Source organism: Myodes glareolus, chromosome 6 (assembly GCF_982192425.1).
Source record: "Myodes glareolus chromosome 6, mMyoGla1.1, whole genome shotgun sequence".
Taxonomy (NCBI): Eukaryota; Metazoa; Chordata; class Mammalia; order Rodentia; family Cricetidae; genus Myodes; species Myodes glareolus.
Window position 1 is genome coordinate 69,171,341 of NC_142031.1, and position 16,517 is coordinate 69,187,857.

Consider the following 16,517-nt stretch of genomic DNA (forward strand, 5'->3'; position numbering starts at 1 on the left):
TACGTACATTGCACCTATTGTTGCTGAGCTTAGAGTCACATGGTCTGTGCCCCCAACAAACTGGGTTGAGCAATCCATACACTAACTCAGAGTCCAGTGGATAGTGGAAAGGGAGGTGTATTCAGTGTGAGCAACCAGTTGAGGAGAGCAACCAGAGGTTCCAAAGACTCCCAAATCCATCTCCAAGAGGGAGTGGAACTCAGCAGTCCTGCCCAGGTGGACTCAGCAAGACTGACAGACAAGTGGCGATCTTTCTCTAAGAAGTTCCTTCTCTGGGTGCCCAGGGCCTTTTTCTCCCAGGAGTTTTTTTTGTTTTGTTTGTTTTTGTTGTGTTGTTGGGGGGTGGGGCCGACTAATTTCTGGGGTCCATTTTTTTCGGTAGTCTGATAATACAAGGCAGGCTGGTCACTGTTTTAACAAGGAGTTTTATACAGTGTGGTCCTTTGCGTTTTAAATCACTTCTGGGGTATTGTTCCCACCACACTTGATTGCACAGATGTTCCTACCGGTAGTTACCTATAGGAAAGCCTGGGAAATACGTACTTCAAGCTGAAAGCCCACTCAGCTATAATTTTAGTTTGAGCAAGTGGAGCGTATTGCTTCATTTAAAGAATAAATTTGTTTGCCGGCTTTCACAAGGCGGGGGGTGGGGGTGTTAGCTGAGGGTTCCTGCCTACAACAAGGCTGCCAAGAAAAGAAAATCGTCCCAGAGGAGTTGGCCACTTTTCTCAGACTCGTGGCGATTGACAGCTCCTCCTTGGAGAGGAGAACTGGAAGCTTCCTTCAAGGTCCTGGGTATTCAGGAACTGCAAAGACCGCAGGGGTTCCTGAGGGACCGGCTGCGTGCTGGCCCCGGGCCGCGCCCACTTGGCCTGACCCACCCTTCACGAACCAGCGCGCAGCCACATTCAGAGCAGAGAAGCCCGTGCAGCATGTCGTTTCCTCAGGAACCCACCCCGGCTCCCGTTGCAGAGCCTCACACCGAGGAGCCGGACTCGGTGAGCTTCAGGAGGGCGAGAGGGAAGCGGGGCTGCTGGGCTCTCCCAAGGGCAGGGAAGAGAGGCACCAGCCACGGAGTACAAAGTTTGCTGCCACTGGGACACCCCAGAGAAAACAGAATGGCACTGGAGCCCTGACATGAAGCATCAAGTAGGCAGGAAGGAAGGATCAGTCAGGTGTCTTAGTGTCCTGATCTCAGACCTCTGCATGTCCTCCTGGAGGCCTCTTCAGCCCTGGCCTCCCCCAAACTCCAGGCAACTCCTGTGGAATTAGCCTCCCTCTAAAATCCTGGTGCTGCCCAAATACCAAGTTCTTAGAAGGCTGGGTATCCCCCACGTGCACGGGTGGGAGCTTTGGAGGTGTGGGGAGTGGGCAAATGGGACCCCAACGTGTTATTAGGCCCTCTGCGTTCTTTTCGTGAGTAGAGCTGAGACTGGCACTGATCCACCCCAGTTCCACTGCAAGGTTTTTCTGCGGCATCAGTAAACTACCACCTCCGCCCCTTATCTCCATTCAGGGTTTACTGTCAGACAACTCAGCAAAAGAAAACCATTCCTCAACCAGGAGACCCCTGGTGCCTCGGTGTGCCTGTAGTCCCAGTTCCTGGCTGAGGCAGGAGGATTTCTTGAGGTTCTGGGAAGACCTGAACAGTCTTAACAATCAGAAAAGTTGGGCAGAGGGTTTGTCCAGCATGGTAAGACTCCTATGCTGGGGGCAGGGTGGAGTAGGAGACCCTCGGGGGACTCTCATCTTCCAGAAAATTCAGGGAATCGAGGCTGTGTGACTGGAAAAAAGAGAGAGAAAGAGAGAGAAAGAGAGAAAGGAAGGAAGGGAGACAGAGGACGAAAACTGAGGCTGCCATGCAGCTCCAGTGTTTAATTATCCTAATACTCTGAAGTGTATAGATCTGCACTTTTCTCTTCAAGAAACTGAGGTTCATCGCGGCTAAGTGCCTTGCCTAGGTCGCAGCCAGCTTGTCAGTTTGTAAAATGTAGATTCCATGGACTGATGGGGTTAGGTGACCAAATGACCATTCCAAAGACTGACTCACCTCAGTTTCTGCTGGAATTTGTTTGACTGGCACTCTGTTATCTAAAACTCCATAGGCCCTTGTAGGGGGAAACTAGACACTCATTATGGGATGAGAATTCACTGACACTGGAGTCTGCCACCTAAATTTTTCCAGAAGTTGCAATAAGGTTCACACAAATGTCAAAAAAGTATGCACCCAGCCCTGAGAATGGTTTTTCTCCTGGGGTAGGAAGCTTGTATGGAGTGTGTGATAAACCTTATCTGGGAAGACCTTCTTTTCCGTGCAGCCTGCCTGTGGTGCCTACAAGATACTGAGATAGGCAGAGTCCTAGTTCCTTTGCACCCCATTCCTGTCCTCAGGCAAAGGAAGAAAAACTGGTTCCTAGCGTTATTTGATCACAGAACACTTTATGATGTCCTCCTGGCCACTTACTGCTTTAAAAACATACTAAGCCCCTACTGATCGCGTAGGTACTAGAGGCCTCATAGTGAGTCAGACATTTATGCTCTCAGCTTACGTGAGTATGCCAGACACTCTGGGCAATTCAGAGAACTGAGCTGTCAGGGAGGGAATGCCTCTGAGGAAGAAACATTTAAATGGCAAGCAGCAATCAATTCTTGAAATTCTTGAAAGACACAGAAGAACCTTCTAGAGAAATATACATATATACATACATACACACACACAAAGTATACACAAAGACCCTGAGGAAGCAGTAGTCAAAAGGTTTAAACTATAAGAAACTTCCACGAAGAAAGCTATTTGAAGAGAGGGAGGGAGTGGGAGTAAAGTGAGCTCCTGCAGACCATTTCCAGGACTTGGGTTTTTACTAGACAATAAAGACAGACAAGTTATTGGTTTTAAGCGGACAGCAGACATAGTCTGATTTATGTTCTTCAAAGAGCACTGGTTGCTGCAGGGGGAGTGGACTAGCGGCAGGGGAGCCACTTAGGAAGCTCGCCTGACAGGGGAATTGGGAAAGAGAGGAACCAAGGATGACAAGGTTGTGGCCACTGAGCAAATGTCAGTGTTATTTAATGCCATGTGGCAAATGGGGTTTGGAGCTGGCTTCACAGTGGGATGGCAGCAAGGACCTGTGTTTAGACCATGGGACTGTGAGCTGGCGATCAAATGTTCATGACTCGGCTGAATGGCTGAGGGGCTGTGATAGTCCACATTCCAGGATCTTAGACTATTCTGTCATACTGCTGGGTTGATAAAGTCTTTCCAAAAGAAAGGGGGTAAGGTTTGCTGGTGTCTATGGTGTACACACCCCCATCATAGCTGATGCCAGGGGCTTGCAAAAGTTGCAAACATTGGACGACTGAGTGGGTAAAGATATCTGCCACCAAGCCTGATGATCTGAGTTTCACCTAGGGTCCCCATGGTGAAAAGAGAGAGCATACTGTGACCTCCACATGTATGCTGTGGAGCATCTCTCTCTCTCTCTCTCTCTCTCTCTCTCTCTCTCTCTCTCTCTCTCTCTCTCTCTCTCACCCAAACATTGAACGATAGATTCTCAGAGCCACTGTCTCGTTCAGTCTTCCTAACAGCCTTGTCAAGTTAGCATCCTTGTCAAGATTGCATCCGATGAGGAAAATGCAGCCTAGAAACAAAGGGATTTGTTCAAGATTACATAGGGCCCACAGCTCACTCTGATTACTGACTCGGACAGAAAGTGGCTGTGGCAGGAAGCATGGGGACGGAATGCAAGGAAGAACTTCCCCCAGGAATGGTGTAGAGGTCATGATTTAGAATTCTGTTTCTTAATTCTCTCTCTCACTTCTCCATAGGGTGATCTGGGGTCAAAATGAGGCTGAGGTTGCTAATGAGCCCTCGAGTTGCCAGGGAATATAGGATTTTTATGAAAGTCACTGGGGCACGGAGCGCTGGTTCATGTCTCTAGGAGTAGGAGTTAGTTCCCGTGTCTCCCCCAGGACAGCAGAGCTGGTCGCCTCTCAGTCTGTACGAAGGTGTGCTATGGCATTGGTGGGGTCCCCAACCAGGTGGCCTCCAGCGCCTCAGCCTTCTACCTGCAGCTCTTCCTCCTCGATGTGGCACAGGTGAGTGTGGGTGGGCAGCCCCCCTGGTCTTTCTACCTCCTCTTCGCCCGTGCTGTCACTTTGGTTTTGGTAGATCGTCCTTTGACCCGAGTTTGGTAACAACATTTAAAAGGGCCGTAGAAGGAAAACTCTTCAAGGATACTCATTACGTACTGCTTATGCTAGGAAAATGAGAAAATAATCAGACACTTGTAATCCCAGCATTCCAGCAGAGAGGCAGGAGGCTCAGGAGTTCAATCCCACCCTCTCGGCGGCATGGCTAGTTTGAGGCCAGCCTTGGCTATATGAGACCCTGTCTCAAAGCTCTCACTGGCTCTCAACCTCCCTAATGCTGCAACCTTTAATACAATTCCCCATGTTATGCTGACCCCCAGCCATAAAATTATTTCGGCGCTACCTCATAACTGTAATTTTGCTACTGTTAAGAATCATAGCGTAAATATCGGATATGGAACCCCTGTGGGGTCGTGACCCACAGGTTGAGAACCACTGCTGTATCTCAAAACCAAAAGGCAAACTAATAAATAGTGATAGAGTGCCTGTGCACAGCCGTCAGCTTTCCCTTCTCCTCACCAGCTCTATTATGTCTCTCAGAGCTTTCTGGAATCATGTCCCGGGCAGGAGCCCTTTCCACAGCCAAGCAAGCCAGACTGTGTTCTCTGACTTCGCGGAGCCTTGACTGTCTTCCTCTCGATGATTTCAGATCCCAGCCGCCCAGGTGTCCCTTGCCTTGTTCGGAGGGAAGGTGTCTGGGGCGGTTGCAGACCCTGTGGCTGGCTTCTTCATCAACAAAAGCAGAAGGACAAGGGCTGGACGGCTAATGCCTTGGTGAGCAGCCCCTTGGTGCTTAGACCCCCGACCCCTCCCTGGCCCTATGTCACTGTCACAGCCTGTTTCTTAGGTGATACCTTGGATGGTTAGAAGGCAAGCCTGTGTGGTGCAGGAGATGAGCTAGGTCAGAATGAGACTCACAGTACTCCAGAGACATGCTTAGAGATTGTCTGTCCCTCATCAGGGGGCATGGGATGGCTCATGTGGTGGAACTGGGCTGGAAAGCCCTGGAAGAAAAGTAACATGCTTGTGCTCCAGAAAAGCACACACAGTGCCTTATATGTGCAGGTCAAATGCTCTACCACTAAGTGAACCCCAGTTCTCCACTGTCTTGAATACAGTGAACGCCACGTAAGGGCCCTGGCCAGAGTCCCAACAGTGAATGTCCCTCCTTCCATTACCTTCACTTCCCTCTGTCTCCGTCACTCCCCAAGATCCCCAGCTCCAGGGCCCCCTCAAGGGGCAGAAACAGTGAGGTTGTTCCTGTTGGGTCCTTGGTGCCCCTGTGCTATAGGCACCATTCCTTAGCTGCGCTTCTACAGGGCGTTGGGCTGCATGCCCTTAATTGCACTGGCCTACTTCTTCCTGTGGTTTCTGCCCCCGTTCACCAGCCTGCGTGGGCTCTGGTATGCCACCTTCTACTGCCTGTACCAGGCCCTGTCTACGGTAAGTGTGTGACCACCCCTCCCTGGCAAGCCCCACTGCCAGATAAAATTTCTATTCAGAGTAAGGGTATTATAGGTTGATTTTACTGCTCTGGGCTGGCTGCCCACCAGTGCTTGGAAACCTATTGCCAACAATATTGCTGCTCAGGGCCTTGCTTCTCAGCCCTTCGCTTTGAGATTCGGATGCTTTAGCGTTTTAGGAGCCTGGATGGGACAGGGTGGCTGCTGGGTTTTGCTTAGCGAAGTGGCTGGGGAAGGAGACACAGACCTTAAGTGACAGTATGGGTGGTGGAGGCCACCCTAAACTCTGAGGGGCCATGCCAGTTCTTCCAGGTACCCTACACAGCGCTCACTATGATCCTCACCCCCAGCCCCAGGGAGCGAGACTCCGCCACTGCATACCGTGAGTACAATTCTGTGTGCTCGGACGCTGTGGTCCCCCAGTTCCTGCAGCTCGCCATGCCACCTTGTACATGCTTTGTCTCCAGGGATGACCATGGAGATGGCAGGGACACTCATGGGAGCCACTGTCCATGGGCTCATCGTGTCCAGTGCCCATGGGTCTCGGAGGTGTGAGGATCCTGTGCTCGCCGGGAGTACTGCTGTGTCCCCAGATGTAGTAAGTGTCCGAGGAACTCGGGAGCCCCTCTGTGGGGTCAACTCCTTCCTCCAGGGATGCTCTTCTGTTGGTTCTTCCTCGGGCGGGGCTGCTCATCCTTTCCCTACCTCTCTAGCCGAACTCATAAGCCCCAACACCTATCAGGTTCTCCACCAAGCCTGTCTGGAAGAAAGGGAGGGCGGGAAGGAGGGAGGGAGAGACAGACAGACAGACAGACAGAGACAGAGAGAGGAAGCAAACCATGTAGCTCAGTAGCAGAGCACTTGACAAGCATGCATGAAGCACTAATGGACTCACTCACCAGACATGGCCAGGACCAACCAAACAGCCCCAGCAAAGGCACAAGCGAGGTGTGGTGGCGCCCCTGTGAGATGGAGACGGGGGGAATAGGAGTTCATGGCTATCTTTGGTTATAGAGTCAGTTTAAGGCCAACCTGAGTTATACGAAACCTGTCTCAAGAAGTCAAAAATCAGTGTGTGGGGGCAGATGACAAACCATTAATAGACAAAACAACAACAATAGAAAACGTAGGGGCTGAGTTACCTACCACTCAGCTGCCAGAGTATTTGCCTAGAACATCTGAAGCCCTTCACCACCTTTCTAAGCCAATGATGGCTCCCAGCTGTGATCCCAGCACCCAAGAGGTGGAGGCAGGCAGATCCCAAGTGCAAGGTCACCCTTGGCTCCATAGTGAGGTATAGGCCAGCATGGGCAACACAAAGACCCTGCTTTAAAAAAAAATCCCATACAAAATTGCCAACAATTTCAGGATAATGAAAGCAAAGAACTGGAGTCAAGCACAGTGCGTTTTCCAGGGTGAGGCCAGGGGAACACACAGAACTCACTGGGACAGCCATTCTGCACTCCCTTCCTCCCCCTCCGCCCTCTGTCCTTTTGGTTGTCATCCCCAAGCGTCTCTTTATCTACATTTTCACTCCATCACACTACTGTTAACTGCCCGTGGATGTGCACAGCCCTCCCTCTGGCCGCCTCAGGATCTCGGACACAGAAGTTACCAGCAATGCGTATTTGCTGACTAAGATGAAACAGTAGGCATGCTGACCTTTGGCACAGCTGTTCCCTTCCATAGAGGGGACAAAGAGTCATCAGATGAGCAAAACTCTTAGGCCTAACTCCGAGCGAACTGGAGCAGCAGAAGCCAGCATCCTCGGGCTTGGGTGAAGGCCTGGAGAGGTACTCCAGCTTCCCTGCCTGGTCTGGAAACACTAGGCTCAGTGCAGTACTGTCCTCTCCCACAGGCGCGCCTCTACTGCATTGCGGCTGCTGTGGTTGCGTTGACATACCCTGTGTGTGGCAGTTTGCTGTGCCTAGGAGTGAAGGAGAGGCCAGGTATAGGGTGCAGTGAGTGTGAGAACATGAGAGACAGGAGCCGGGAGCAGGACTCCTCCTGGGACTGAGTTTTTGACTCTGCCAGTCCAGGTATCACCCTCCTGTTTGTTTTGCAGACACTTCCGCCACAGCCTCAGGTCCAGGCCTGAGCTTCTTCACGGGGCTGGCCATCACTTCCCGGCACCCGCCCTACTTGAGTCTGGTGGTCTCCTTCTTGTTCATCTCAGCTGCCGTCCAGGTACCGCTGGCCAAGTGATCTTTGATTTGCTCTGGCTGTACTTGTCATAGACAGGCATTTGGAATAGGGTCTCGCGTAGCCCAGGCTGGCCCTGGACTTGATATGTAGTTGATTCTGGCCGTCACATCAGCTCCTGATTCTCCTACCGCCACACAAGTGCTGGAGTTACTAGCATCTGTCATCATGGCCGGCATAGGTTTCAGTTTCATAGGGAATGACATGTGACTGAGAGTGTGCTGGGCAGAAAAACCTGAGTGTGACTTGTGTGACCGGGGTTCCCAGGAAGTTGGTGATGTCTGGGAGGACAGCCTCTCATACTACCTGAGCCATAGTTAAGTCCATCTGATCTTAACTATGCGAACAGGGACAGTGCACAGGGAAGGATGCTTGTATCCACGGTGAGGGGAAATCCTTTGAGTTCAAGGACTCATGGGGAGGCCTTACTGAAGACTTTCCCCTTACACGTGACTTCTGATCCGACCAATTCCCTACATACCATTTCCCGTGCATCTCCTCAGGTGGAACAAAGCTACCTGGTCCTGTTCTGTACACACGCCTCCCGGCTACAAGAACATGTTCAGAGCTTGGTGCTAACCATCCTGGTAAGGGGACCAAGGAGGTGGAGGCTGGGGCCCTTGGGAGACTGAGGGAGAACCTCTGTCGTCAGAGGTCCCATGGTCACATTTTGTTTCAGTCCCATTCCAGCAGGGGGTGGAGTTGGGGAATAGCTACTGTTCAAACCAGACAGTCTGAGGTTGGGTGTCCTACCTAAATGCAAGGGTTTTGAGGTCTGGAGAAAGGTGTGGACCTCAGAGCCTGGTGGGATGATGCTGTGTGCTCACAGATCTCAGCTGTGCTGAGCACCCCACTGTGGGAGAGGGTCCTCCAGCGATTTGGGAAGAGGACGTCTGCATTTGGGATCTGTGTGAGTGAATCAAGAAGCAAAGCTTGGGGGTAGCTGAGGAGGTAACCATGGAGCCTGAGCTCAGCGGGGGTTAGATCTGGGTTCCCGTGGGTCAGCTGGGCCTAGCACAGGACCAGGTCGGGGCTTGTCTTGCATCCCAAAGGCTGAGCCTGTTGTGAGAAAGCAAGGCGGGGAAATGTGGAGGACTGGCTCACAGGTCTCTCTCCCCAGATAATGGTGCCATTTTCCATCTTGCTGGCTGCTGTGCCCTCTGCACCTGTGGCCTATGTTGTGGCCTTTGTCTCTGGTGTGAGCATTGCTGTGTCCCTGCTGCTACCCTGGTAGGCTGGATGAAATGATGGGGGATTGGGAGCCCCATACCCTCCAGTAAGGGAGTCTCTTTTCCTCCTGCTGTCCTACTTCTTGGATGGGACCACCACTTCCTTCCTTGGAGCCAGCAACAGCAGAGGGAAACACAGCGATCCTGCTGGGCGCTGTGGGTTGGTTCTGAGCAGAGGTCTCCAACTTAGTCTCTGCCATCCTGAGGACTCACAAAGGGAAGAGGGCTAACCCCATGCACCTGCCCCTAGGTCCATGCTGCCAGATGTGGTGGATGACTTCCAACTGCAGCATCGGCGTGGCCCAGGCGTGGAGACCATCTTCTACTCCTCCTACGTCTTCTTCACCAAGCTCTCAGGCGCAGGCGCCCTGGGCATCTCCACCCTCAGTTTGGAGTCAGTCCTAGGGATGGGGTACACCAAAAGCACAGAAGACCAGGGGGGTGGGAAGAGGAGACAGAACCCCCACCCTAGCAGTCACCCGTGTGCTGCACTCTATGGAGTGTGGCGGACCCCAGCATCAGAGCTAAGGGGCTCTGAGCTCCTTATATCCAATCTGGCTAGCAGTCAGTTATCAGGAAAGGGTGGGGTGACACATCGGTGACTTCTGCACCCAAGGACTCGTGCTCAACAGAGCTGACAAACGGAGGGTGGTGTTTCTCCAGGTTCGCAGGGTATAAGGCAAGAGCCTGCCAGCAAGCAGAGGAAGTGGTGGTCACCCTCAAGGTCCTCATCGGTGCTGTGCCCACCTGCATGATCCTTATTGGTCTGTGCATCCTCATGATTGGCCCCACTCCCAAGACGCCAAGCCAGGACACCTTCTCCCAGCAAAGCCTTCGGAGGTGGGCAGTGCTTGTACATTGGCAGGGTTACCAACCTAAGGAACACACACACACCCTGGTGCCTAGCAGCTAACACCAGCCGAGCCATCAGATTTCAGGCTGCATGCCTTAGCTTCAGTGACACTCCTTGCTCCTAGATTTCCTTCTATCTCTAGTCTCTATCCTCAGCCTTCTTCCTTGCACTACCTGGTAGGTGGGGGATGTGAGGAATCTCTGGATCTCCCTCGCACCCAGTCTACTCGTGTGACCTAGAAGACCTCACACCAGTGTCTCGTGTCCCATCCACCCTGCACTTCCGCCAAATTCCACATCTAGGTGCATCGCTCGCTGTACAGCTCTACCTGCTGTCCACCAGCGTAAGAAGCCTTCACCTGATCTCATTCTCTCCCTACACTTCTCCTTCTGGAGCCCTGTCTCAGAGAGTGGAATCACTGTCTGCCCCAGTGCCAAAGCCTGGGAGCCTGCTGCTCTTCCCTCCATGGCTGCTGAGTGCCTGCCTGGGCTTGTCCTCCTGTCATACATCCTACCACAAGGAGGATGTGTGTACTGCCTGGCTTTCCCAGGACAGTGCAGGCATCTTACAGCCGAGAATACAGTTCATTAATCCATCTATTCCAGGAGCTCAGCACTGGGCCCAAGGCCCAGTAGGTGCCTATTGGAAAGTGTGTGCTACGCCATCGACATACACCTGACCCACAGATGTGTCTACTTACAAATACATAAGTTGGTGTCCAGGACACACAGGCGGCATTATCCACCTATATGAGAATAATGAGGCCCTTATTCTCATAGCTGGTAGCATCAGCCTTCAGCTAAAAGGTCCAGAGGTCCTGCTGTCCACTCAACAATGCCTAGAGGTTGGGGACTTGCCTGATAGGACCTGGAACTGGGCTGTGGCTTTAGTAAGCCTGTGAGTGGAGAGTTGCTGGCAAGGCATGGAGCAGCCGCTGAAACTTCTGTGACACTCTGTGACAGGGTGGAGACCTCTTCTCACCTCTCTCTTCCTCCTTGGTCTCTTCTCTTCCCTCAGGAGAACTAGCTACAGCCTTGCTTGAGCTAGAAGGAGACTTCTGTGAGGCGAAAAAGCAGAAGCCTGCATTTTCTAGAATTCTCTCTGTCCAGCAACCTGAGCATAGCCTACCAGCTTAGCACAAGGCATTTTCCCTTGCGAGTGGAGACTCTAGAGACCTCTCCTGAAGGGGCTGGCCCAGGCTCCAGGAACCCTACTCAGCACCTCCTTGCCTGTTGACCCTCGACCTTCCAGACTTGTAGCCCAGAGGACTCCACCTTCAAGAAACCTCTGACTCCGAAAGCATCCTGCAAGACTACTTTTGGTGTCAGGAAGCTCCTGCCTACTCCAGCCTGGACACTCCCTTTGCTAGATGGCACAGCTCCACACACAGGAGGTTTGCAGAGTCTCCAGTGGACACCATGTGACGGGGTGTAACATGAGGGCCGGCTTGTTGGGGTATCTATCCCGCCCGGTATCCCACAGCCGGCAACTCCCAAGGAAAATCACACACAAGACTCCATAAGATTATAAACTGATTGGCCCATTAGGTCAGGCTACTTATTAGCTCTTATAACTTATGTTACCCCATTATCCTTATCTACGTTAGCACATGGCTCAGTACCTTTTCCAGCGGGGCAGCTTACATCTTTCTTCTCCGGTGGTCTGTGCAGAACTGCGGAGGGAGCTTCCTGCTTCCCAGAATACTCCCAGTCTCTTTGCTCCACCTCTACTTCCTGTCTGGCTTTCCTGCCTATACTGCCTGCCTGGCCAATCAGCGTTTTATTAAAATATGATTGACAGAATACAGATAATTCTCCCGCACCAACTGGGCAAACTGAGGACACATGCCGTTTTGGGGGCTAAGCAGACCCACCATGGTACATGGGTGTTTGTCCAGCATTTTTCTCTGCTCACTCAAACTGAGGTCACTGCTTCTATCAATAGACAGAGGATGACACAGAACTATCAGAGGTCTTTCACTTTTTACAAATAAATGTAAATGTATTTTCTGAAATTCTGTTATATTAGCATATAATAGGAAGGGCAGTGTTCTAGGGGTTGTATAAATCTTTGGGGTAGAAGTATTCACTGCGGTTGATATTTTTTCAAAAACAAATTTAGCTGGGTGTAGTGATGCACACAGGTAATCCTGGCACTCAGGAGGTTAAAAACAGGAGAATCAAGGGTTCAAGGACAGGCTCAGCTAGGTATCAAGTTTGAGGCCAGTATGAACAACCTGAGACCCTATCTTATAAGCAATCAAAAGTAAAGTTAAAGAGCTGACTTCCTACAGAATGGATAAAATGTGACTGTGGACAGCCCACCATCCCACGCTGCATCCCCTGAGGAGAAGCCTAAGATTGGCTCTTACCCCAGCTATGAATTACGTAGACCAGGCCAGCAACTGCTGCCCTCAACCTAAACCAAAACAACTTGTTTCTCTATTGCTCCCCCCCTCCCCGCTTTGTCATTCCCATCTTCTCCTTACCTGTCACTCCTGAATCCATTAAACTTGGCTCCGGCCTCCATAGCAGAGGAGACAGTGTCGTGTGACAGGGCCAACTGCAGCACACAGAGGAGGAGAAAGGAGTCCGTACACTGTTTCCACTCCTCCCCACAGCAAGTGCTTTCCCATAGTGCTTCCCTTATTTGTTGTTTCTAAAGATTGCTTTCTTTCCTTCTTTACTTTTCTTTCTTAATTTGGTTTCTCAAGACAGGGTTTCTGTGTAGCCCTGGCTGTCCTGGAACTCTATCTGTAGACCTGACTGACTGGCCTCAAACCTGTAGATCTGCCTGCCTCTGCCCTCCAAATGCTGAGCAAAGGCATGTGCCACCACCATCCAGCTAAAGATTTCTTTTATGTGTATCTGTTTGTGCCTTAGTGTACATGTGCAGTAAGTGAGTGCAGGTGTTACAGTGACCAGCAGAGGGCAGCATCGCCCCTGGAGTTATAGTTACAGGTGATTGTAAACTGTCCAGTGGGGATGCTGGGAATCAAACCTTGGCCGTCTGCAAGAGCAACAAATACTCTTGACCACTGAGCCACCTCTCCAGCCCTTTATTCATTAATTTTGTTGTTTATTGTTTGAGACAAGTTCATATGTAGCCTAGGTTGGCCTCAAACTCACTATGTAGCCGAGGCTGTCCTTGAACTGATCCTGCTGCCTTTACCAAGGGTTACAGGTATGGATTATCATTGTTTTTAAAAATCTGAGTGCCCAAGTTGGCTCAACTCCTAGGCTCAAGCAATTCTTCTCTCTCAGCTGACTGAATAGATAGTCATTTCTTCTTTGGACACCTACCTTATGTACATCTCAGGATGGACATGTCAATCAAATTAACAATGCCTGACAAAGTTCCAGACTATAGTGGTTAATACTGATTGCCTACTTGGCAGGAGTTAGAATTACTTGGGAGACAATTATCTTGACAGGTTAACTGAAGTGGGAGGACCTGCTCACTGTAGGTGACACCATCACATGGGTTGGGGTCCCAGGCTGAAGGACGAGAGAGCAAGCAGGGCATCAACATTCACTTGCTTCCTCCTCACTTCAGATGCAATGTGAGCTGCTGCTGCAAGCTCCTGTTGCCATGACTTCCCAACCCTGTACCCCTGAGTCAGAATAAACCCTTCTTCCTCTTCTTTCTCCTCTTTTTTTTTTTTTAAATTATTTATTTGTTATGTATACAGCTTGTTTGCCTGTACACCAGGAAAGGGCATCAGATCTCATTACAGATAGTTGTGAGCCAACATGTGGTTGCTGGGAATTGAACTCAGGACCTCTGGAAAAGCAGTCAGTGCTTTTAACCTCTGAGCCATCTCTCCAGCCCATCTCTTTTTTTTGTTTGTTTGTTTGTTTGTCTGTTTTTGAGTCAGAATTTCTCGTGCAACAGTTCTAGCTGTCCTGGAACTCACTTGGTAGACCAGACTGGCCTTGAACTCACAGAGATCTGCTTGCCTCTGCCTCCTGAGTTCTGGGAATAAAGGCGTGGTCAACCCCTCCTTCCTTAAGTGGCCTTTATCAGAATATTTTAGCATAGCAACAGGACAGGTAACTAATGCGTGGAGGAAGCCCTTGATGCTAGGCAACTAACACTGAGCACCACACCTCAAAACTCTAGTCTTCCTCAGCTTGCTCTCCACCGCCTCTGACCCTGATGCTCCTTAACCTCATCAGCCTTCCCAGTGTGATCTCACTTACCACCACCACCCATATGCTGCTGCTGCTGCTGCTGCAGACTCCACTTCAAACCCAATGCAATCTGCTGAGCTTCAGCTCCCCAGACCCAATGCCTCCTGAGTGCTTTTCAGGTATTCTCAACATCATGCATCCAAACACAACAAATCCTCTCCATGGAAAAAAAATGTTTGATAAAAACTAAATGCATCCATAATAGAAGAACTCAGCAGAACAGGAAGAAAAATAAATGTTTCTTCCCAACAGAAGAATCTGCCACAATCCTACAGCAAATACCATTCTTTCTATGTGTGAGGCAGGACTTTGTTGTCTGTATAGTTAGTTCAAGCCGGCTTCAAATCCACTGATGTTGGCTTACCTTACTAAGTACTGGGATCCTAGACATATGCCCAGCTTCACAGTTTTTGTTGTTATTTTGTCTACTTTCCAGGTAAGGGATCGAACCTACAGCCTTAAGTATATGCTAGATGAGCCATGAATATGGCCTCTTCTGAACCTATTCCTAGCCCAATATGCTTCCTTAAAAAACAAAACACTCATATTCATATGGAAGTATGCAAAAATACTAGTGCCACTTCATTTTTGAGCAAAAAAGAAGAAAGCATTATAACACCTGGCCTCAAAACATACTACAAGGCCATCTGTAGTAACCAATCAGCACAACAGTGAGAACCATTTCTGGGTAGAAGACCACAGAGAGACTTCTCAAATATTTGCATACAGAGATATGTACAATAGTATCCAAAGCAATATGGTTCATAATTTCTAAAATAAAGCCAGGAAACAACCAAATGCCCATGCCGGCAGGGCTGTAAATTGTGCCAAGTCACAAAAGTAAAAATAACATACACATAAGAGGAAACATCTTTGAGATAATCCTGAGTTTGGTGTGGAGGCCCAAAACTGTGAGCCTACTTCCATGTTGACCAAAAATCAGAGTTGGAACTTACCTCTATCCCTTCAAGTTATTGTTGTGTTTCTACCTCAAACAAAAGTCCAAGGATCTGACTAGGGTTCCAAACTATGGATGTAGCCCGCAACCTTCAATTGGTCTGTTCATTTCCTTGTATCATGTTAATGACGTTTCTTTGTCTTACTCCTTCCTATCTTTTGGGGTCAGGAGTATTTTAAGCAATTGAAAATTAAACGTGGCGATTTCAGTATTCACTGGAATTCCCTCCCAGTACTATCCTGTTTTTCTGCCTTATTATTTTTACATCTTTATATTCTTTACTATATTTCTAAACTGGTGAGTGGTATTTTTGTCGCTGTTGGTCCCTGACAGTTGGGGCCGAGAGGTGGCTCAGCGGGAGCCTGCTTCTGTGTAAGCATGCGGACTTGAGTTCAGATCCTCAGCATCCAGGTAAAAACCTGGGACAGCAAGACAGGGCTCAACTGTGGCCCCAGGGCTTGGTGGAGGCGGTTGGGGTGTGGGGAGACAGGCAGATCCTAGGAGTTCAATGGCCCATCAGTCTAGCCTAGTGAGCTGCAGCCAGGTTCAGTAAGATGCATTCTTGGAAAACAAGGTGGAGGGGCTCAGTCAAAAGAACATCACTGCCTCTAAGCACGAGACGTTACTCACATTAAAAGCCAGGCAGTGGTGGCACACACCTTTAATCCCAGCACTTGAGAGGCAGAGGCAGGCAGATCTCTGTGAGTTCGAGGCCAGCCTGGTCTACAAGAGCTGGTTCCAGGACAGACTCCAAAGTTGCAGAGAAACCCTGTCTCGAAAAATAAAAAATAAAAATAAAAATCAACAGCAAAAACCATACATGGTGGTATAAGGTTGTAATATGAAGTGTTTTGGGGAGGGGAAACCAGGCAGATCCCTGGAGCTTGCTGGCCAACTAGTCTAGCCTACTCGGTGAGTCCCAGACTAATGGGAAACACTATTTCAAAAAAAAAAAAAAAAGGGTGGATGGATGCTAGGCAGTGGTGGTGCACCTTTAATTCCAGGTAGCAGAAGCAGGTGGATCTCTGTGAGTTCAAGGTCATCTTGGTTTAAAGAGGGAGTTTCAGGACAGACAGAAAAACACTGTCTCAAAAAAAAAAAAAAAGGTGAAAAAGGTGAACAGGACAATAGGAAATGAGGAACAACACTTGGCCTCTATATGAACATGAGCACACATTCACAAGTGTGCAAATGCACTCATGCGCACACAAACACACTCAAGAGTCAGAAGACTAAATAATATACCATTTGTTTAAAGCTTAAAAGCAAGAGAAATAAACATTATGTCTGTGCCACCATGTATACATGGCGGTGAAACTCCCTTCTATAAAGGAGAGGAATGAGGAAGCAATAATCACAATAATAGAGACGTTTATCAGTCACCTTTAGGGCTAATGAGACAGGATTGAAAGGGACAGAAGGCTTGAAAGGGTTCTAGCAATGTTCTTGCTCTTTAGAACGACTTATCAT

The 16,517-nt window shown here is 49.7% G+C and overlaps 1 protein-coding gene across 4 annotated transcripts; it reads left to right on the forward strand.

Moving 5' to 3' along the window:
* Positions 1–862: 862 nt before the first annotated feature.
* Positions 863–15,284, forward strand: Mfsd2b (MFSD2 lysolipid transporter B, sphingolipid). 4 transcript variants are annotated; one of them, XM_048439653.3, is made up of 15 exons: positions 887–998; positions 1,517–1,693; positions 3,970–4,095; positions 4,799–4,923; positions 5,469–5,592; positions 5,916–5,994; positions 6,080–6,210; positions 7,471–7,573; positions 7,678–7,799; positions 8,318–8,401; positions 8,644–8,724; positions 8,935–9,044; positions 9,294–9,437; positions 9,707–9,883; positions 10,914–15,284. In XM_048439653.3, exons 1-15 carry the CDS (start codon positions 933–935, stop codon positions 10,936–10,938), a joined length of 1,674 nt encoding a protein of 557 aa, XP_048295610.3. In that variant the 5' UTR covers positions 887–932; the 3' UTR covers positions 10,939–15,284. The 4 variants fall into 4 exon arrangements, with proteins under 4 accessions (XP_085547005.2, XP_048295614.3, XP_048295610.3 ...); XM_048439655.3 differs by having other exon boundaries at positions 889–998; positions 7,471–7,561; XM_085690879.2 differs by lacking the exon at positions 1,517–1,693 and having other exon boundaries at positions 863–998.
* The last annotated feature ends 1,233 nt before the right edge of the window (positions 15,285–16,517 follow it).